Source organism: Talpa occidentalis, unplaced genomic scaffold (assembly GCF_014898055.3).
Source record: "Talpa occidentalis isolate TD23 unplaced genomic scaffold, MPIMG_talOcc4v2.1 talOcc4.12, whole genome shotgun sequence".
Classification (NCBI taxonomy): Eukaryota; Metazoa; Chordata; class Mammalia; order Eulipotyphla; family Talpidae; genus Talpa; species Talpa occidentalis.
The window spans coordinates 11,534,091-11,555,697 of NW_023601212.1; the positions used below are offsets into that span (position 1 = coordinate 11,534,091).

At 40.5% G+C, this 21,607-nt stretch overlaps 1 protein-coding gene and 1 long non-coding RNA gene across 3 annotated transcripts in view; one reads left to right on the forward strand and one right to left on the reverse strand.

Moving 5' to 3' along the window:
- Positions 1-21,607, forward strand: part of ZC3H12C (zinc finger CCCH-type containing 12C) — a 50,166-nt gene that overhangs the window by 5,182 nt on the left and 23,377 nt on the right. The window contains exon 1 of one of the 2 annotated variants that reach the window (XM_037505229.2): positions 16,534-17,517. The exons of the other annotated variant lie outside the window; for it this stretch is intronic. Coding sequence (XP_037361126.1) covers positions 17,494-17,517 — 24 coding nt within the window. The 5' untranslated portion in view covers positions 16,534-17,493. Of the gene's footprint in view, positions 1-16,533; positions 17,518-21,607 lie in introns of those variants that run through there. 2 annotated transcript variants of the gene reach the window in all.
- On the reverse strand, positions 425-14,605 carry LOC119240650 (uncharacterized). The gene is made up of 3 exons (XR_005124154.1): positions 14,377-14,605; positions 624-740; positions 425-534 (listed from the first exon to the last, which is right to left on the reverse strand). It is a non-coding gene; the product is annotated as an uncharacterized LOC119240650 (long non-coding RNA).

Sequence of the window (21,607 nt, forward strand, 5' to 3'; positions counted from 1 at the left end):
GTTCCCATAGTTATACCTAAAGAACTTTTCTTGTGTGTTTATTTTTTTAAAGATTTATTTATATACACAAGAACTGGAGTACAGGCCAGAGGTGTGGAGGGTGAGAGGATTCACCAGAGACAGAGTGGGGAACAGAACAGGTGGATTGACCAAAGTACACTGCTAAGGGGAGCCGCAGCCAGCCAGGAGAGGTCTGCGCGCCATGTGGGTTGCTCCCTGGCCAGCCAGGGATCAAACTCATGCTGCAGTGGCTGCGGATAGCCTTATAGGTTGTGTCTTAACCCCTTGTGCCACCAGGGAGGCCCCTTCTTGTGTATTTAGATGAAACATAATCACAAGCATTCACTAATCCCCTCTCCCCCTACCATCCCCCAATCCCCCCCAAACCCCCCCTCCCCAGCCCCGGGGTAAAATTATTGGCTTATGCCCCTGTTGTTTTCAAAGTACCATATATTCTTATGTATCACTTGCAAATGTGACGGAAAACCTCCCTTCTCTAGTTCTCTCCTGCTTTTGTGTGTGTCTGCTCTTGGTCTGTAAAACAGAGAAAAGACTACCTGGAGCACCAAATCGCATTAAGGGCTGATGTGGGTAACAGCACTCTGGACCCTCCCTGGACTTACCATAGTCTTGAGACAGACCCTCAGGGCAAGGACTCTGGTCTCCTACAGGTGCCAACCAATAAATACTCGTGTAGATGTTTTTATTGTGAAAGGCCATACATTAAATGAATCTGCAGACTGTAGGGGGAGGGTAGGATGAACAAAAGCAGACAGGGGGTTAAGAGATGGTCACCATCATCAGTGCCAAAGCAGATGGCCCAAACCACACCCAAGCATCGTGCTCTTTACTCAGGGCATTTATATAATGTGATCTCTGGATCACGCCACACACATTGGCCTTATAATGGCCCCTATTTAACTCACTTAGCAGGAGAAGACGACTATGAAAATGAGTTTTCAAAGAGTTACTCCTGAAAGTCCTTCAAGAGCAAAACATTTTTGCTGTGTTAAATGGAAGAATCTGTATTCCTGCATTACATGTTTTTTCTACCTTAAATAATATATGTTGCTTCTAATTTCACTTATTGTGAAATACAATAAGCGCTGACATTTCGGGCCAGTGCTCAATGCCAGGCATGATGTCCAGTGCCTTACTGACATGATCTAATTTCGTTTTTCCTCAATGGTATAAGGTTTATACTGTTGTTTACCTGTCCCCCAGGGGTTAAGACTGATGTCTGGACATGTTTAGTGACTTGGTCAAGGTTATTGAGATTTCTGATATAGCCTCAACTAAATAAGAATACTTGTTTGTTTGGTTTTTGGTGGGGGCAGCAGTATTTAATGGTTTATATCAACACTTTCTGATCTTTTCTCTCTGATGATCTATTCCTTGCCAACATTGTCACTCCCTTCTAATTTGCAGCAGGTATCTACTCTGGACTGTGAAGCTGAATAACAGCAACTAATACTATATCTAAAATGCAAGTTTTTAGGCATCAGTTGAAGGCCTGCAGAGTGCTCAGACAGTCTAGGTTAGAGAACAGCAAGGTTGTACTGTAAAGAGAGCAGGCAGGCCTCTGAAATCAGCTCAACCTGAGTTTGAGTCCTAGCTCTATCCTGTACTAGACGTGACCCCCAAAACGCTCCATTTCTCTTTGATTTCTCATCCATCAACCCTTTGCACTTTGAGAGTTGTTTTCACTGATTCAAGATAATGAGTGTAAACCCGCCTGGTAGCTAGAAAGCACTTGGGATTCACGTAAAAGGATTGAGCAATATCCATTATTTGATTGGACAGAGGTTTTATATTTGTTTTGTTTTTCTGTCTACTTATTGCCTGGTTCTCAATTGCATTTTGAATAGTTGGGATTGCCAGCTAACAAAATTACTTTAAAATCAAGTTTGCTGTCACTGTTCTTAATGTCATTTGATATTTCAGATTTTTCAAAGGACTTTCAAGTCTATTACTTCACGTCTTTTAGGGTGATGCTAAAATTAGTTTTTGTTCTTTGTTCTTAGTCATCTGTACTCATTTCCTATTCAAAATTATGTGGGCTTAATTTTATCCTTATTCTGTGACTTAGTCTGTTTCAAATCTTGGCTTTTACTTTATAATTTATTTTTATTATTTTGTACACTTGCAGGGAACAGGTTTCCTATATAATTGAGGCTGCCTCCTCATGGTGACTTAGACATTTTTTTTTGTTTTTTCATCTTCAAGTCTTCTTTAGTTCCCTGCTGAGCTGGTGAGCTTATATACCAGAAACTTTCTGCAATTTTATGGTACTTTTAAATGATTAGTACAATCCTAAAAGGCTTAAAATGTGCAATAAATTTTCTATTTTATTAAAGTAGTTATGTCTGTTTTTGTTAAGGTAGAAAAATGCCTCACGTAACTTAAAAATGTTGGGCATAAAGTTTGTTAACATTAACAATACCATGCATCAGAAATACAGTTTTAAAAAGGGGAAATATTTCCTAACCTGCATTTTTATGCTGGCTACTGCAGTTAATATTTCAAAATAAGATTTTGAGTTGAATATTTTATCATATTACGTTTTCGTAAAAAATAGAAAATCATCTAATTCTCACCTACAGATAACTGAAAGTTTGGGTATCAGTGTTTTTATTTTGTAAGATCTTTTGGTCAATGCAAACACATCCTTAAAAATTGTATACATGGTGCTTAGTTTATTATCATTCATTCAATGTGTCATTAAATATCCTATGTCATTTAATATCCTTTTAAAAGATTATTTTTACTGACTGGATGTCATACAACATATTCAGGTACTGCCATTTAATCACGTTCTGGTGGAGTAAATTTTTCCTAGAAAAGCTGCACCATTGGTATTTTTAGTAGTGCACCAGGACCTATTCTCTGCACCCATCACTGTTTTTCTGCACAACCGATCTTCGTTAAGTTGATGAACTAGCTTGGACGTGATAGTGCCAAGAAGTTCATCCTACAGAGTCAGACTGTTTCTGCTCCGGTTCTGACACTGGCTATGTGATCTTGGGCAAATTTCTTACTTATACCCAGGCCTCAATTTCTTTGCTGTTAAGTGGTGACAATCGTACTTATTATTACGGTGATAGGTTGTAATGTCATGTTTGCAGACATGTACTGACAGAGCCTATTGTTGTGCTTAAGTCCTTGAGAGATGTTTAAGCACTTATTATGGGTATTATATTTTATGTGTGGTATACCTATGATTTATACCTGGCAGTGCTGTTGTAAAGGAAGCTTTTTTTTTTTTCTTTTAACCATCTAGTTACCCTACTCTGATCTCTTTTATGGACATTAGTTAAATTGTAGGAATTTGTTCCAACATCTTTCAGATGATTTTCAGCATTTGTAATAGTGGCACAATAATAACAGCAATTTTTTGGGCCTCCCCGGTGGCGCAGCGGTTGAGCGCTGGGTTGCGAAGCTGCCCGCAGCCTCTGCAGCGCCGGTTCGATCCCCGGCTGCTCCCCGGCCACCAGAGGAGGGTCCCACATGGCGCGCAGACCTCTCCTGCCACCCGCTGCTCCCCTCAGCAGTGTACTTCGGTCCTTCTGCCTGTTCTGCTCCCCGCTCTGGCTCTGGTGAATTCTCTCACCCTCCCGCGCTTCTGACTGTACCCAGTGCTTGTATGCATGTATGTATAAATCAATCAATCAATAAAAATAAATAAATAAAAATAAATAAAAAAAAAATAACAGCAATTTTTTTTTCTGATATTTTGGATGGACTTTTTTTCTTGTCTTATTACATTGGTTGATGAGCACAGAGAACAGTGCTGATGAATAGTAGGCCCTTGGGCTTCTTTCTGATGTAACGGGACAGCTCCTCTAGCATTTTGTCCTTTAACTTCCCATGCCTTTTGTTTTCTAACACAGGTGTCCCTGGCTTAAATACACAAATTCCTGAAAAATATCTGTAAACGTGGAATGTGAGAAACTCGAAAATAGATTTAAGTGTTATGGGGGAGTCCCTTATATTTTTTTCACTCTTTCAAAAATACTTTTTCAGTGTTTGAGCACATTCTCTACTTTTTTCATTAAACACACACAGTTTAAATTCATTAAGGCTGTAATTCTGCTTTCAACTCAATGATTCCATCCTGTATCAGTGACATAAACTATGAGATCTACTCTTATTTTCAGTCTTGTCTACTGTTACATCATATTTATAAAATTTTAGTAAAAGTAAATGAAACAATTTTGTCCCCTGGAAAACAACCTTTTATTCACATGAAGTCTTAGGGTCAGGATCTTAATGCCCTCCTTAACTCCACCTATTAGGCATGTTGCAAAGAATTATTTAAAAACCACTGTTCCCCCAAGAACAGATACAAATAATTTGCAACCCCCCCCCCTCAAAAAATGGCAATGCTTCTGAAACTGAACTTTTCAGAGGCTAGCAGAAAAACCATCTTGTGATCTCTTGATTTTTTTTTTTAATTAAACAGTTTTTATACTGAAGTCCTGATTTAACATGTTTTCTTTAAAAAAAAAAAATTCTTTAAAACCCCGGTGGTGTAGGGTTTAAGTCTCAGCACTATCACCACCTAGTCCCTGGTCAGCGGCCACTGAGCTGACCCACATACGGCACAACAGACCTCTCCTGTCTCACCTGTTGCTCCCCTTACCAGTGTATTTCTGTAGATATGCCTGTTCTACTCCCTACTCTGTCTCTGGTGAATCCTCTTGCCCCTGAATCTCTGGCCTACAGCCCAGTGCAACACAAAAATAAATAACAATCTTTTTTAAAGGATTAAATATGACAGCATCCATTACTCAAAAATAAGGTATTCACAAATCTAAGGGTGACTGTCTATCCTTAGGTTAAAATGTTGGGTCCTGACCTCTTCTCTTTTTCTAGTTTTCTGAAGTGCATCCCTCCAATACTCTGTTTTGAAAGGCCATCTATAGATCGATGACTACCAAGTTTGCATCTCTGTCCTGACTTCTTTTACCCAGCTGTTGGACAGCTCCACTTGGATGGCTATTGGTATCTGACACTAAAATGATCAGAATTTATAGCCCTCCACATCTGTTCCTTTCTAAGCCTTCCCTCCTTTAATAAGCATTACTATTTTTTTTCTCAGCTTCCCAAACCAAAAATCTAGAAGTTCTGGATTTCTCATGTCCCTTATCTTCCTCACCCACTTGGTCTTACAGAGGCGCCTGTTATCAACACATGTAATGAATTGGATTAACAAAGTTGTTCAGTATTAGAAAAAAAATCTTTCATCATAGAATAGAATCTCTCCTGTTAAAGTGTTTTATTATAATTTGGATACATTGCATAATTTACCATTCTTACATTTATACTTTCCTATACAGTGTAAGTAAGATGCATTTATTTGGTTATCTTTGTTGGTATCATTTTCTCAGCAGAATTATACTAGCCTCATCAGCTTGGTAGAATGTTGATTTGTTATATAAGTAAGATTATAAATATGTCTTGTTAGTTTTGGTGCCATCTTTCTATCGGCTTTTATGAATAGAATCATGCCAGCCTCATCAATCAGCTTTCCCTATTCTTCATTACCTTAGAATAATGTAAGTTACCCAGGGAGTTTCTGGATACTGTGAGTTTTTGCTCCAACACATCCCTAGAACCTATGAGGAAAGCCTACTCTGCAGGAATGGGCTAGAGAGTGTAAATCTTACACTTTTCTTCCATGGCTGGTCACACTTGCTACCTTTTCTTTAATCATCTTTGATTATACATTCTTACTTTATTGGCATGGAGACTTAAAGAATCCCTTCCATTTTACTTGAACATTGTATTTGTAATGTCACTTATTTGTAGAGTTCCCTGACCTACTCTAGGTCACCTTTCAGGGAGGTTTTGCATTGATTCATTCATTCAGAACCAGCTCCTCATTTTATCAGTCAGTTCTTACCTTAAAAAGGAATATTTTTGCTTCCTAACTTGTTTCTGCTTTTAATTTCATTCCTTTGTCTCCCTTTATCCTAGTTTGCTCATTTTAACTTTTCTTATTTAAATGTTTAATTCCTTCTTTTTGTGTTTATCAATTTGGCTTCTCCCCGCAGGTTATCATCATCCATTTCTAAATTGTCTTTTTTTTTTCTAGCCAAAGAGTTAACTTGGAAGAGCATGTTCCTTTACAGGTTATGAGTTTTGTGGGATTTTTTTTTTTTAATTTGGTTTTGGCTCTCTACTGTGAACATCATTTTTGTGAGTCATGGTCAGATCATTTATGTCTATTTTCTGGGTTGATTTTTTTTCTAAATGCCTTGAAAATGCTGCTCTAGCATTAGAGTCCGTGTGTCTCGATTTTGAAGCCAACCATCCCTGTGAGTACCTGAGAGATGAGTCATTTTTTATCATTGTTGTTTAAATACCTAGAGACGCTGGAGTTTAATGCCCTCTTCATCCTCTGAGACCTGTGGTAAGGGAGACGACCGCATGCTTTGCCCCATCAGGACTCTGACATCTGTGCGAGTATAGGAAGGCATGACTTTTGAAACAAGCTGACTTCCCAGTTTGTTTGAAAAATGTCTTGCATTCCTTAAATGGGCTTTTCCTGCTTCTAGATCCCTTGGCCCCGTCGTGCTCCCTCTCCGCGGGCATCCTAGCATCTCCTGGGGGCTGGAGAGGACACTGTGGTTCTCCGTGGTCCCTGCTACATTCTCGTTCCCAGTCTGGTAGTATTTCAGGGAGCAACTTGCAGAGACTCCCTGCTCTCCACCCAGGGATGCAAAGTTTTGTAAATAAAACTAACTCCTCTTTATTGATCTTTTCGTGGAGAAGTTGAAGGAACTGGTCAATAGATAGCAGAATTATAGAAATCACTCCACATTCTTAAACGTGACACATGATGGTAATTCGAGTGATTCCAGTAACAAAATTAACAAATCACTTTTTTTCTAAGGGAAATAAAATGCTTCAACTCACTGTTCTAATATTATTTCCCATGAAGTTCCCACTTTTTTCAGTGTACTTTCAGGTCTTCAGACGCCATTAAAGACAGAACTCCTGGTTGGAAGTCAAATCCTGATTTACAAATTAGATTGTATGCACTGAGAGTGGCTACTTCAGTGTAGAGTGTCTAAAGTATCATTTTTAAATAAACCATCAAGTCGTCTTCTTAGAAGGCAAAAATTTGCAGAATTGATTTTGTGAGTGTGGGAGAGCCAGGTAGTGTACTGCTGGCCTGGGTGACTAGGTGGCATCTGCCAGGTTGGCAGCTGCAGCTTCGCCCCAAGACCATGGCGCTGAGCTCACACCTGAGCAAAGACATGGCAGGCGGAGAAAGCAGCTTGGAGCTCTGGAGTGACAGCCAAAGCTAGGATGCCAGCATGCAGAGTTTGCTGCCAGTGCTGAGTCTTGGGCCTGAGCACCCCTCAGAATAACATGTAGCTCTGAAGTGTTTATTTCCCAATTTGAAAGCAATTGAAAACTTAAAATGTGCGTGCATTTTAATAGAATGCGTTCTTACTTGCTGAGAAGCAGGACATTTTGACATGAATCAAATTTACATTTGATCAAATTCCTGAAATAATTTTCATTGACAAGGCTTGTCGTACATAGAATTCTCATACTTCTCACTGTGTGATAGGTTCTTCCTCGGCTTTTTTGGTATTATCTCTTAAAAAGATAAGAGAGAAGGCAGTCAGCTACTTATTATAGAAGTACTGGATCTGGAGACTAATTATTTTCTTGCCAAATCTTGGCTTCCCAGTAAAGCAGCTTTTGTTTACCAAACTCAAGTGGGTTAAGAGTTTCTTCAGAGCGAGAGAAGTGGGGTGAGCAGCGGAGCTGTCCTGCCTGCACGCCCTTTGCTCTGGGCACGCACAGGCACGCAGCTTGAGGGAGGGTGCAGGGATGAGGAAAGAGGCCCAGGGACAAGACGAGAAAGATCCTGATACTGAACAATATTTCCTGAGGCTTTTTATGTAGGTCACCTTAGACTACCCATTGTCCTTTGCCTCCTTCCTCAAGACTCCTCTCACCCAGGTGTCTAAGGCTAACTTTGACCAGAGAAGCACCTGGTACCCTTCTTTTGGCAGGAGAATTGGAAGGAGCGCCTGGAGTGGAGTAGTTAGACTGCCAGACAGCAGCATCCAGCCTCTAGTTAGCTTGTGAGCTGGGAAAGGTGAAATTGAAAATGGGTTAGAAAAGGCAGAAGAGCCACAAGCATGAGCCTCGTGCTCCTGAGGACTGACCAGCAGTTGCTGCCACAGAGGCTTTTGCTCATGCCCATCTAGGCCTGCTGGGGCCTGCGGAGGCTGGGGAGGACCACCGAGCAGGGGGTGGTGGGCTGGTTAGGCTTAAGCGTTTTCAGATACAAGAGTCAACCTTTGCCTAACTAGACATGATCTCTTTGCCCACATCCCTGCTCTGCCTTCCTGTTCTTCCTCCAAGTTAGGGTCCTCTTAGTTATTCTCATTCATTTATACACAGACGTACTTGCCTTCTTTTTCTCCTTTCCCGTGAAGTACATTCTCCCCGTGTAACGTTCTTCAAAGGAAACAAAACAAAACATAGTCCTCCCTACCGCCAATTGTCCTCACCCCCGTCCAATAGCTTTCTACATCTTGTTTCTTTCCAGTCAAACTTATTAAAAGAACACATGTGCTGGTTCACACTTCCTAGCTTGGGCTCTGTGGTTTCCCGACGGGCCCATGGCTAGAACATGGTCTCCTGTCGTCTTGGATCCGAAACAGTTTAGGTCTCGGCTCTCATATCCTTTAATTGCAATTTTGCATTTTCCTCAGTTATGGATGTAAGCTGCAAACCCGATACTCATAACATACATGGCTTTGTCCCCCATGGAAATCATGAATGTCTCCCTATCAGGTTACAGTTGAAGTTCAGCCTGAATATCATTTTCACCTGTAACTACTTCAGAATCGTGGAAATGTTAGATCTGCTGCTGTGTCTTTGCGATGTGTTAAAAAGGTGCATATTCACTGTATCACAACTTTTACATATTCTGGTGACTGTTTGTTTCCTTAATATAACTGGCTGCCTTGTAGTGCAAGCCTGTGTTTTTATTTTATGCATTTGAAAGCATTACTCTAAAAAGGCATCTGTCAACTTTATTGGACAGTGAAGGTCACGTGTGGCCCAAAATCATGGTCAGGAACTGCTGCCTGCAGCCCACCTCTCTGCCATTGGCTGAAATAGCCCCCCACGGAGCTGCCACCCCCCTTTACCAGCACCAAATCCTTCCTGGACCTTGCTCTATCTTAGAATATATTTCCTATTTCTTTTTTTTTTCTGCATAACTTTAGAAACCAGTCACCTGTTGCTTACACTATTGTAATACCTTTCTGACTTGCCTTTTTTGAAGTTCTTACCTGCTCAAAACTAATACAGCTGACGTTTCATACCAAGATGTTTTGAGAAACGCATCCTTGACGTTCTCAGAAACCCCCAGTGGTTCCCCATTACCTTTCTAAAACACAGACAGAAACACACCACGCTCTTTCAGAAACCTTCAGTCATTCCCTAGTTGGAATTCTTGAGCATGGTATTCAAACTAGCCACATCCTGGCTTTCTGGCCTCTTCTGCAGCAGCCTGAAATCACAGTGATCCAACAACTTTTTGATTAAAACGTGTCAAAACAATTCTAAAGTCTCTGGAAGCATGCACATGCAAAAATAGCCAGGATAAGAATATAAAAATGAGGAGAAAAAACATGATGGAAGACTTGGACAGGCAGGGAGCCCAATTATACAGATGGTCCCCGACAACAATGGTTTGGCTTAGGATTTTTCAATGTTACGACACCATGAGAGTGGTACAAATTCAATAAAAGCCATACTTGGAGTTCTGAATTTTGACCTTTCCTTGAGCAAGTGGTTCCATCCACTCTTTTGATGCTGGGCAGCAGCAGTGGGCCAAGCTCCCAGCCACCCAGGCCGTCACCAAGTAAACAAGGATACTCTACAGACTGTATTTGACTTTCAGTACAGTGCTCAGTACGTCACTCGAGCCACCTAACATTTTATTATGAAATAAGCTTTCTGTTAGATGATCTTGCCCAGCTGGGGGCCGCTGTTCGGAGCACATCTAAGGCGGCAGGCCTAGGCTATGCTGCTCATTAGGTTAGGTGCTTCCAAAGCATTTTCCTTTTGTACTATTTTCAACTTACTGTGGGTTTAAAGGGATGTAATCTCATTGGAAGTCAAGGAAAAGCTGTATTCCAAATCCACAGTTACTATATGGATCAGTTCCAGATACAGAAAAGATCAGTGGGACACAAGTAAAAAGTGTGGAAGTAAGCCCGACCTAAGACATCAGTATAAAATAGGGTGATAGCACTCCTTCGCTTAAAACCCTCCAAAGATTTCCCAGCTTAGAATAAAAGTCTGGTCTTTAAGTGACCTGTGACCCTGCTGCTCAAAGTAGGGGCCTTGAACTCAACAGGAATAGCATCAGGAGTGGAGATATCAGAAGGCAGAACCTCGGACTCCACCCCAGACTTCTTGAGTCAGAATCTTCATGTGTGATTCAAGTGCAGCGTGAAGTTTGAAAAGCAGTGCCCATCAAGGCTCTGCACACCTGGCTTTTCTTGGCCTTACCCTTCTGTCTTCACCTTCTGACCCCACCCCTCTCCCACTTGCCACTGGTCACAGTGACCGCCTAGCTGTACTGTGCACACACTTTCATCTCAGCCCTTAGCGCGTAACCCTCCCTCTTCCTATTCCACATTTCCCTTCACTTTACGTAGGTATCTGTACAAATACCACCTTTTCAGCAAAACCTTCCCTGATTCCATTTCTTCAGAGCATTTGCCATCAACTGAAACCTATTTAGTGTTTATAGTCTCTTTCCCACCCCCAGCACTGTGGGCTTGGTGAGAAAAGGGCTCTTGCTTTGTTCTTTTTGCCCTACCACCTGGCACCTACGAGGTGATATTTGCTGAAGGGAAATGATATTTAAAGTTGCAGGTGTGGCCTCTAAAGAGTTCTGAAGAGGGGGAGAAATCACTGTCAGTGCTTGCTTTTCATTGCATTTGTATTCTAGAAGGTCATCGTGACTGCTGACCCATTGCTCCTAGAGGAAATGCAGGGTTAGTTTCCTGAGAGCTTCTGATTAAAACATCTCTATTGACCAATCAGTATATACCTTGTACAAACAGCGACTGTGTGTTGCTGTTTGAAAACACCATATTTATTAAATGCTGTTGATTCGTTAACATTGGACTCCCAGCAGCACTGACTCATGCCTAAACGAAGCTTACCTAACACAGGTATTTTCTCCATTAAGGCACTTGCTCAGCCTTTCTGTGCTTAGGAACAATAGATAGTCCTTCAGCACCAGCCTTGGGGGGGTGGGTTAGACCATTTCCACAGCAAATTCACCAACATAAAGCAAAAAATGTAAAAACACAGCCTCAGTAATCCACAAGAAGGATACTTGTTTACAACAGAGAGCAGAAATCATAAAGTAGAACGTCCCCTTGATCAGCCTCAGCTGGGAATGGCCTTGGGCCCTCAGGCTCTGCCTCTCTTCCTGTGCACGTGTTTAAGGTGTTCAGGGTGTGACCCAAGCACTGTGAGCATTAGCTTTTTTTTTTTTTTTTTTTAAAGATTTATTTATTTATTTATTTATTTATGCAAGCACTGGGTACAGTCACAAGTGCGGGTGGGTGAGAGAATTCACCAGAGCGGGGAACAGAACAGGCACACTGACGAAATACACTGCTGAGGGGAGCAGCGGGCACGGCTGGAGAGGTCCGTCGCGCCATGTGGGACCCTTGCTGGCGGCCGGGGATCGCACCAGCGCTGCAGAGGCTACCGGCAGCTTCGCAGCCCTGTGAGCATTAGCTTTAGGGTTACAATGTCAGTAAGTAGGTAGATTTGCAAATAGAGAATTCGTTAATAAAAGGACATCATTCTGTCGATAAAAATTTCCTGCATTTTGACTCTGTGCCATGCTCCCAGGATTATTCGCCATTCAGACTTGTCCAGGCTGAGCTCCCTGCCAGGCCCTGTGCAGAACTCACATCACCCAAAGATACATCTAACTGCGTTCCAGGAACTTTAGTGGCAGAGTTGGGTTTGTAGCTGAATCTGTGAGAGTAATGAGTAAGATTTTAATCCCTGACACTGTGGGGAAAAAAGGTGTGTTAAAAGGAAGGAACTTTAAGTCAATGTTCTTAAAAGTGGCTGCACATTAGAATCACCCACACTTCACTCAGAGCAACAAAATACGACTCCAAAGGGGAGAGGAAGGACTAGGGTCAAAATGGGGGAGGGGTGCAATTGTAAGGGGAATATAACCAAAATGAAAATGCATACATTGTGCAAAAATGAAAAATGATGTAAGAATTATATAAAATAAAGTATTAATTAAAAAAAATACGACTCCAACACAGTTTAGTTTAAATCTCCCAGATGATTCCCATTGCACTACGTCGTGGAGAGACACACTGCGGGAAAAACGGTCCTTTGCTGGAGGGTAGGCATGTGACGGGAAATAAAGAACAAACCTGGAAATGAGATTTTAGTCCCAATATTGAAATGCTATCATTTATTCAATACAGATTTGCTAAGCACCTGGTGTGTGTCCGGCTTTCTGCTTGGTGTTGGGGGTAAAGCAGAAGGTAAAAGCCAAGATCCCTGCCCCGTTAGAGTTTACAATCAAGTTGCACTTGGCAGCTATTCAGGATGATGCGTCGTCTAGATTTAACATGTCCTAGAGTATACAGTAATTTATTCTGAGGATTCTTGTCCTAAATGCTCCGAACTCTTGATGTCTAAATTATTACATCACCCTCTGACATGAATGGAACGCTCTCAAGAAAAATTAGTTGTAAACTACAGTGCTAATTTCACTGAGCATTTTCTAGCACAAGCATTCATTCTGTCACCCTCAATGTTTTCCAGTTCCTTTTAGCCAAGGAGAGTTGTTTGTCTAACTAAGTACTTTTACTAGGCCATCTCTGGATTGTAGTTCCTCTTGTATTTATGTATGCCATGTTGTATTTCCCCTGGTTTCCTTTACATTAATAGACCATTACACACTCTTTCTGCCTTCATTCTGAAACAACTGAGATATTGACAACGGAACCAGGCAGGTGGACATCAAAATAGCAGTTGTTTGTTTGTTTGTTTTTTTTTTTTGATAGACCCCTTAAAGACCACTACTTAAGAACACAGCATAAAGTATTGAACTTCCAAGTTAGAGCGATTTAGCCCCCTGTCTCAGGAGGGGCTGCAGAGCACAGCTGCCAGGTGGTATCTACACTTGGGCTGGTCCCCAGAGGGGCCACAGAGGGAGGCACTGGGCTCTGCCTGCACTCCCCGCTCCCAGAGTTACCCCTCAGCTGAATCATCCTCTGGTAGAGTCTGGAGTGGTGCTTCACTGGACGCTCCTCGAGTTGGGAAAGTGAAGCCCCAGGAGGCTCAGGAAAAGACCCCCCCCCCCACCTTGGCCTGAGAGGCTGCAGCTGGTGATTTTTTAGCTTCCTGGAGCCTCCCCCTGGCAGAACCGGGGCCAGTGGACACACTTGGGGCCCTTTGATGAACTCACCCTGTTACAGATGGCAGGGAAGAGCTTTATTCCTAGGAATGGCTGTGCTCAAATCTGCGGGAGCCTTTTTCTTTCTCACTGGTGTCTTCTGGAGGCGAGTGCCCCCCACAGCCGGGCAGCTCATACCATGCAGATGGAGGGAACCCAGAAGGCCCTGCCTGGATGCAGCTTACGGGGGCTCATCCACACGCGCTGCCATGTGCCGTACGGAAGCTTCACAATACAGAACCTCAGAGGACCGGGAATCAATGCCCTGGACTTATCCAAGAAGGTCTTTTGGGGGAAATAGGCCATGAGCTGGGCTAAGAGCAAGAGAGGCGGCACGGGAAGGGGTGTCTGTGCTGGAGAACAGCGAGGGCGAAGGGGCAGTGCTCTTGGCATTGGCCACTTCACTTTTGCTGACCTTCCCCTTAAAAGCGGTGGGAAGCAAGGTTGTGGGGCCTGCAGGAGCCCAGGCGGTCGGAAAAACTCGACAACAAAGTAGAGGACCCGATTCTTGTGATTTGCTGCTGTTTTTTCATTTTGCCTAAGAGCGGTGTCACTGAAAATTACTTTGGCAGAGATAGACTTAGAGGTTGCTCAAGAAAGGAGATAAATTAAGTAACGAGAATGATTGAAGCCTGAGGAAATGAAACATATTAAAGCTTTCACGGCCCATCTGACTTCCTAAATATTGTTAGCTCAGAAATGAGAGGGAGCGCCCGGTTGACCTTGTACACCCCGTGTATGAGTTAGGTTTTCTGTGGTGTGGTTTGTTCGTGTTTTGGTTTTGTTTTTTTAACTCACAAAAATAATGACTTGGTTAAAATTTTAACCCGTCGACCTTTCGGGGTACCCAGGGAAAACCATCTGTGACCACCTACCTTTCCATGGCAGTATTGTTCGGCTGGAAAGTGTCCTGATGAAAGGAGGGACCCATCCAGGTGAGGGGGACGCTACCAGGAAGCTGACTTGGGTCACCACTGACCACAGGAACTGATGCAGTAGCCCCTGGGTCTCATTTCCCTGCCTGGACACAGCCACAGGCTCCTCTCGAAGAGGCGGGAAACCTCAAATGCGCAACACCACCCCCGCACTCCTGGCAGGGGCAGATTTTAGTCGCCTCCTAAAGTTACACTGTCTGTTTTCTGCTGTCACAAATGATCAGCCTTTATGACCTGGCCTCTGGAGGGTCCAGCACCCCAGCATCCCTGTTAGAGTTTACTCTGCATAGGGAGGTGGGCTTGGACTCTGTGCCTAAGAACTGCCGCCTGGGGTCACCTTTTCACCTACAGATGTTTTAAGGTGCTTAACAGCCAAGGCCAGCAGCAGTGATAGTCTAAACACCCCAGCAGGAACTGATCAGCTTTTGCAGATCATTGCCTTTATTTGCTATTTGCAAAAGAGCTTAATCCAGTGCTAGCATCAGACCTCCTGCCAGGCTCTGGGTAGTTCACTCTCACTGTGTGTTCACAGCAGCAGGAATTAGTGAGAGGAGTCCTCTTCCTCCTCCTCCAGAATTAAAGCTATAAAGTAGGAACTTTAGTAGCAAGAAATAAAGAGAAAGAAGAAAACCCAGGGGAAAACAAAAGACTGTCAATTCCCACTAAGGCGTTTCCTTTTTAGATGCAAAAGAAACCAGTTTAATGTGAACGCATAGCTATTGACCACATGCCTTTCTGGTTGATCTGAACCTAAATTTTATTCGATTTTAGTTGTAACTACTTTGCATGGAGGTATGTTTGCTCATTTTTATCTTAATGAAAGTTGGTTTCGCGAGAAGCAGCTCACTTTACTGACCTTGATGTTCCTTTCTTACTCCTTTCAGGGTTGATACTTTTTCTCACAAGATTTTAGAAGAAAGTACCCCCAAGCCACCCCCAAAAAAGAGAAGAAAAAATTTTCACTTTATGTCTGCAATATTCATATGCTTGCCTAAGAATCCTATTTGCAATTTGCAATAAACTACTAGAGATGCTTTATCTTGATCTTTAATGAGTTTATAGGTTATGAAAGTACATCATGAACTTAACTGTTGCAGAAACGTCATTATAAATCTTGCAGAAAAAGAATAGTTCTAGCTTTAGAAATTAGTTTGCCATTCAGAACCTAATCATTATATTTAATGCAAACATTTTCAGATCCTCAGGTTTTCTAACATTTTTGGAATCACATACTTTCATATAATATTACGCTCTTTTGAGGAGGGATATGGGTAGACAACTGATGATCTATGATATATTTTATGTTTTAGTTTTTTTCTGGAAACACTAATTTTCAGGCTTTTAGTAGGTGGAGAATGTTTACAGTGAGATCATTGGAAATGTTTAGCCACATAGGTAGCCCTTCCTCTTAGAGAAGGTCTCATTTACATATGAGTGGGCACAGTAAGGACCCGGTCAAGGGTCCCCACCAGTATTACTCTGTTCAAATGATCCCAAGTATGAGTTGCCTCTGAATTTGTGTGTGACAGGAGGAGGATTTAGGATGCTTGGGAGGCTTTCAACAACTTTTATGTCTTTAGAGTTCTTGATTATAGAATGGTAAAGTCTAGGCTCTCCTATCTCCTAAGTCAGCCTTTACCAGAAAATTATATTTTAAGAGCAGTTTTTTGCTTTCACTCTTGTGACCTGCATTGGCATGAAAAGAGGAGGCAAGTGAGCACACACACGTGTGTGCACACGTGTAGGTTCTGTATCACATGGGCAGGTGGCAGGACAACTTTTGTTTTTCTTCTCCCAACCACAATACTTTATGATGTTTAAGTTGCATTTTGTTCCTGGTCAGAGGTCACTCAAGATGGGTCACTTAGGCCCATAAATTATAAGTGCTGCAGTCAGGGATTTGGAAATAAATCAGGGATAACAAGCTTCCTCATTTAGTTTGGTCTACTTCAGAGCCTTTAAAACATCACAGTTTTTCTTCTTTGTAAAGTTAACTTGTTTCTGAACTGAAATTTGAGTATTACATCTTGCACATCATTTGAAATACAAACACTGTATTTAGTTGTATATTAAAACATCCTGCAAGAATCTGCTTTGTTGATTAACCTGACTAACTGGCATCCCCCATAAGGGACTTTCGGCTATTATCTGACAGATAAAAGGCAAGCCGTGGCGGTGACTGCAGGTTGAAGTCAAGCACCTTTGTCTGAAAGTCGTTCAGGTGACTCACTGGGCACAGTTGGACCCAACTTGTTTTTTCTTACTGTATAAGCTTAGTGTGAACTTTTAAAAAATCAACTGTTTGCAAATTCTTAATCCTTTTTCTGCCGCAATCTTATTTTTACCCTCCCTTTAGTTTTATTGTCTAGCAACAAGTTAACCAAGACTTACAAATAATTTAGGTTTCCCCTCTCTTTCAGGGGAATAATTTCACTCTAACCTTCTGTCTCATTTCACCAGTAGCTCATCTGTTAAAGCAAAGGCATTGCTACCATAGTTAATTGCTACTTTGACACACCTCATTTTCTTTATTTCTCAAGAACAAAAGGCTAATAGAGGAGAGTGTAGCCTCAACTTTTTGGAAACATGCAACTTTCACTACTTTAATATATAATTGGTTTCTTTGCTTCATGCATTATAAAGACAAGGAGGAAAAGCTGAGGTCTCCCCAAGCCAGGTGTTTCTTGTTGGCAGCCTGCTCCCTAATGACTCTGCTCTCATAGAGCAGCTGCCTGCTAGTCAGCTTTGTATGGCCTATTGTTGCTGCACACCCTCGTTAATACACATGCTGCCCGGGGCAGACCCGGAGAATGACATCAACTTGCTTATCTTAGAAACCTACGAACCTGACGCAGGGTGCTGAGGTTGGCTTGCATCTGCCCGGCCAACTAATTGTGAGCTCTCTGGCCTATGATTGGCTGTTCCTCCTCTCAGTAATAGGTTAAGCAAAGACATTGCCATTCCATCTGTTCAACCATTCATTGTTCTTCTTGCCTGCCTGAAGTCTGCAGCTAAAATTGTGTTAAGGAGTTACTGCTGAAGCTGCTACAGAAACCAATGTCTTTGTATTTTCCTGCTAACGTGAGTATCTGTGCTACTTAATGCCTTGAAAGTTAAACTTTGCCTAAATAGTCAGAGTATTAATTTAAACGCTGTAAAGATAGAAAGCACCTGAAAAGAAAGCCTGCAAATTATTGCACAGTGCCAAAATAAAACAACAGAAACTTAGATGCTCTCTGTAAAATATGTGCGTGAAGCAGATTTTTACATTTTCATATTCTGGAGTTACTGCTTACAGCTTCGTGAGCAATTGCAAGGCGTCCCCCCTTTGGGACTGAAAGATAAGTTATATGTCCTGATACTTTGATAAGCGATGAATTTTAATGTTGTCTTCTCAAATTCTTAACATTTCTCAAGATGTCACTGTTCATACCCAGGTGCTGTGAAATGAGAATAAAATTAGATATATTTTACCATTGTCCTAAAAATCTAGCTTGGGGAGATGGATTGATGTAGGTAGATGTTTCAAACAGCTTGTTTTAAATATGATGATTAAGCATTCATTTGCTTTGTCAGCAGTTTGAGTATTCATGTACAGTTTCTAGTTTCTTTCCTCCCACCTTCTTCTCCCTCCCCAACCCCCACCCCCCGCATTAGTTTCAGATATTAGATTGAAGATGTCATTCCAAGAACTATTGCTTTCAAGAGTTCTGTAATGAGCGAGGGAGGAGGAGACAAAGACTTTCATCTTTCAGTTGGGAGGGGGAAAAAAGAACATAAAGGGTTAAAAGGAGGTTTTCATTTCTACCACATGCCCTATTGTGTGAACATATGCATAAGTCTATTGAAAGTTTTCAGAAGATGGGCAGGCCACCAGTTGCTGGTCTCCTGCAGTTCCAGTAGACATCTGTTGCCCCAGAGCATTAACCAATCTGTTCAAAGGGACATCCTTCCTTTGTTAGCTGGGGGGGGGTGCAGACACCCGCATTCACTGAAATACAATGGTAATTAAATACACAGAGGCTACAGCAGTAGGTATTTATTACATATTCATTATTTTATTTTCATTGTTCTCATAGTATTACCATTTAGATAATAACCAGGACCCACTTTTTAGTATTGTAACTTTGTGTTATAAACAAATACATTGATTTACCAAGTTTGTATTCTAATAATCCTAATCCTAATAATAATTCTAATAATCCTAAGTGTATCCAGGATACTCTTTAGAATAGTTTTTTTTATTTATTTGAAATGAAAGATGATCCAAGTCATCTAATGAAACCTTCCAGAAAATCTACTTACTAAATGGGATCTGTGTATATGCAACAAATTTCTAGTAAATAGCCATTATATCATAAACCTACATCCATCTAATAGAAAGCTTCCTTTTAGCCATTAAAACATTTTGGTGCAGTTCATCATCATCTACAAAGTTAGCATGAACATTTAGTTATTTTTCAACAAATAGTGTACTTTTGAACTTTGTAGTTCTTTGGCAAGGAAAACTATTTCTGTTTCCATTACAGTACAGGGAGGGAGTGTATCGCTTTTAAGTTTAGACATCTGTCTTCAGATCATTGTATTTTTTTCCCCAGTACCTTTTGTGTTCATGAATATAGTATGTAAAGGCCAATTGTAATGGCTCCCTGATAGAAAGCTTGAAAGGTAAGCCATATTTCTTGGAGGTTTTTGATTAGTTAGTATGGTAAGGTAACCTCTGGTCTATTACGTGAAAGTTTGTTTATGGTGCTTCTTCATGAAAAGAGGAAAATTGTCTTTACCAGTTAATACTTGACTGAAGATGATATATTTGCATGTGAATAAATGCAAAACCTGAAAGCCTGAAATAGTTTAAACAAAATAGTTGACAAATGTAGGAGAAAATACTTTCTACCTTACATGTAATAATAAATTTTGTGAGTTATTGGGGTCTTTGCTGTTTTCTACTTCAAAATCATATTGATCATTTTTAAGACAACAAACAAAACTAAAGATTATACCATCCTTTGTCCTAAGATCTCTTATAATTGCTTGTAAGTTTTGCACATTATTTTACAGCAGATGGAAATCAGTTTCGTCAGTTTTTAAATCCTTAGACTAGCATTTAAATTATTATTGAGTGATTTCAAGATATTGCCAAGTTTTTTTTTTTTTAAGTGCCATATTATATTAGGGAAATATTTTACTAATTATGAGTAGGTAAGGAACCACTTTAGAGATTCAATTTTTAAAACTCAAATCTTTACCATGCAGGTAAAAGCAAATCAGGTTATTTCAAATTTGTATATAGGGAGAAAATACAGAGTTTACAGGCCTGGTAACTGAACACATTTGCCCTGAATTGTACTACTTCCTATTTGGTCTGTTAATTTATAGAAACTAAAAATTATTTAACTGCTTATGGAGGGTAAGAAGACTTTGGATAACTTTATCTGAGCCAATCCATGAAGTTTGGAAGATGAACAGAGCCTGTTAGTGTGAAAATAAAAGGTCAACTAGAATCTTTTAAACAAAATTAGATTTTGATTTTTTTAAATGTAGGGTCAAGGTTACATTTAGCCTTAATTCCTTAACATAATGTTAGCCCAATTATTGTTAACTTTTTATTTTAGTAGTATATATAGATTATATGAATTATCACAAGTTAAAGGTGGGTGGTACTCGTTAAGTACATTTGTGTACCAGTGAGTTTTATATGATTTAATACATAAAGCAAGCAACTGATAATCTCATTTTTTTCTCTTTTATCATTGTAGCCATATAATAAAATTATGTAGCAGAGCAGATTTATGTAGTGTCATCAACTTTTTTTTTTATTAGACTGAAGGTGACATAGGAGGAATAATGTAGTTTTTTAGGGCAAATACTTCATAGTTTAAAAACTTTACAGTATTTGGTTTTCTTTGAAAAATGGGAAAAACTAAGAAAAATTTCACCCATTCTTTCAACAACATTTCATTATAATGTTCCCCACTGGCTGTATTTTCATAAAGTATTCATCATGTTCAAAACAGTCCAAAAGAAAAACCCTACAGTTCAATATTAAAATAATATTTCCTTGTTCAATTCGGGGATTTGGTCAGTGAGTCATTATCTTGAAGAATTATCTCACAACAGCACTTATGCAAAACCCAAACTTTTCAGGGGAGATCAAAAATGTTGTCCATTAAATACACTTCCTGCAGTCAGAGCAGATTGTGGGGTTTACAGAACAATGATGTCGGAGCTTCCAGATTGGTTTGGCAGCTGCATTGTTCTCAGAGGGTAAACCAGACGCACTTAAGTCCCAGTCTCTTTTATAGGCTTTTGTTCATACCAAATTATTCTTTCACTGTGCTAGCATTCATGATGGCATGTTAAGAGAGTGCAGCTTAGCAACCAGCTTCTGGTTGCCAGGCAGCCCAGCTTCCAATAGGTTTTCCTTGTTGAAGATACTTTGGGTGGTAGCTCTGCGAAGGCCACAGTGCAGATTTTCTTTTAACTGTATCCCTTTATTAGCATGCTGTTGTGATTTGTTACATGCATTATGGTGTCAGTATATTACAGTAGTTAATAAATCACTTGAGTGTAAAGATTTGCTTTCAAAATCCCTTCCTTTAATTCTAAATAATTGGGCTCATGCATATCCACATTAATAGAAAAAAAAATGGAGTTGGATACAGCCTCATAATGAAGCAGATGTAAAGAGAACTCTCCTAGGAAATATTTCTTTTAATCACTTGTGCAACTGGGAACTAGGAGAGTTTGATGTTTCTTTAAAACTAATGAATGCTATATTAGAAGAGCAGTGATATTAAGTGTCTCTGTCTTCTCAAGGGATAAAACCTGAAGAAACTCATGTAGGGCGTTCTACCCTGAAGGAGTTTTTTAAGCGTATTGTTATCGAGCTAAAGATTCCATGTTCTTTGCTCTAGTATTTACCATAGTTAATATAATTTATTTCATTATGTGGCAAACGCTTCACACACTAATAAGTTTACCAAGTATGCATTCAGATTTGTGATTTCTTAGAAAATCACTTAGCATTCTCTCTTAACATTTATATAATAGTCCCTTTCTAGTGTAAATGGGACAAGAAGAGCCTTATAATCAAATATTTTTCCAATTTTCTTTTTCAGGTTATTTAAATAGCTGTTTTATGACAATCTCGAATTCATCTACCACTGGC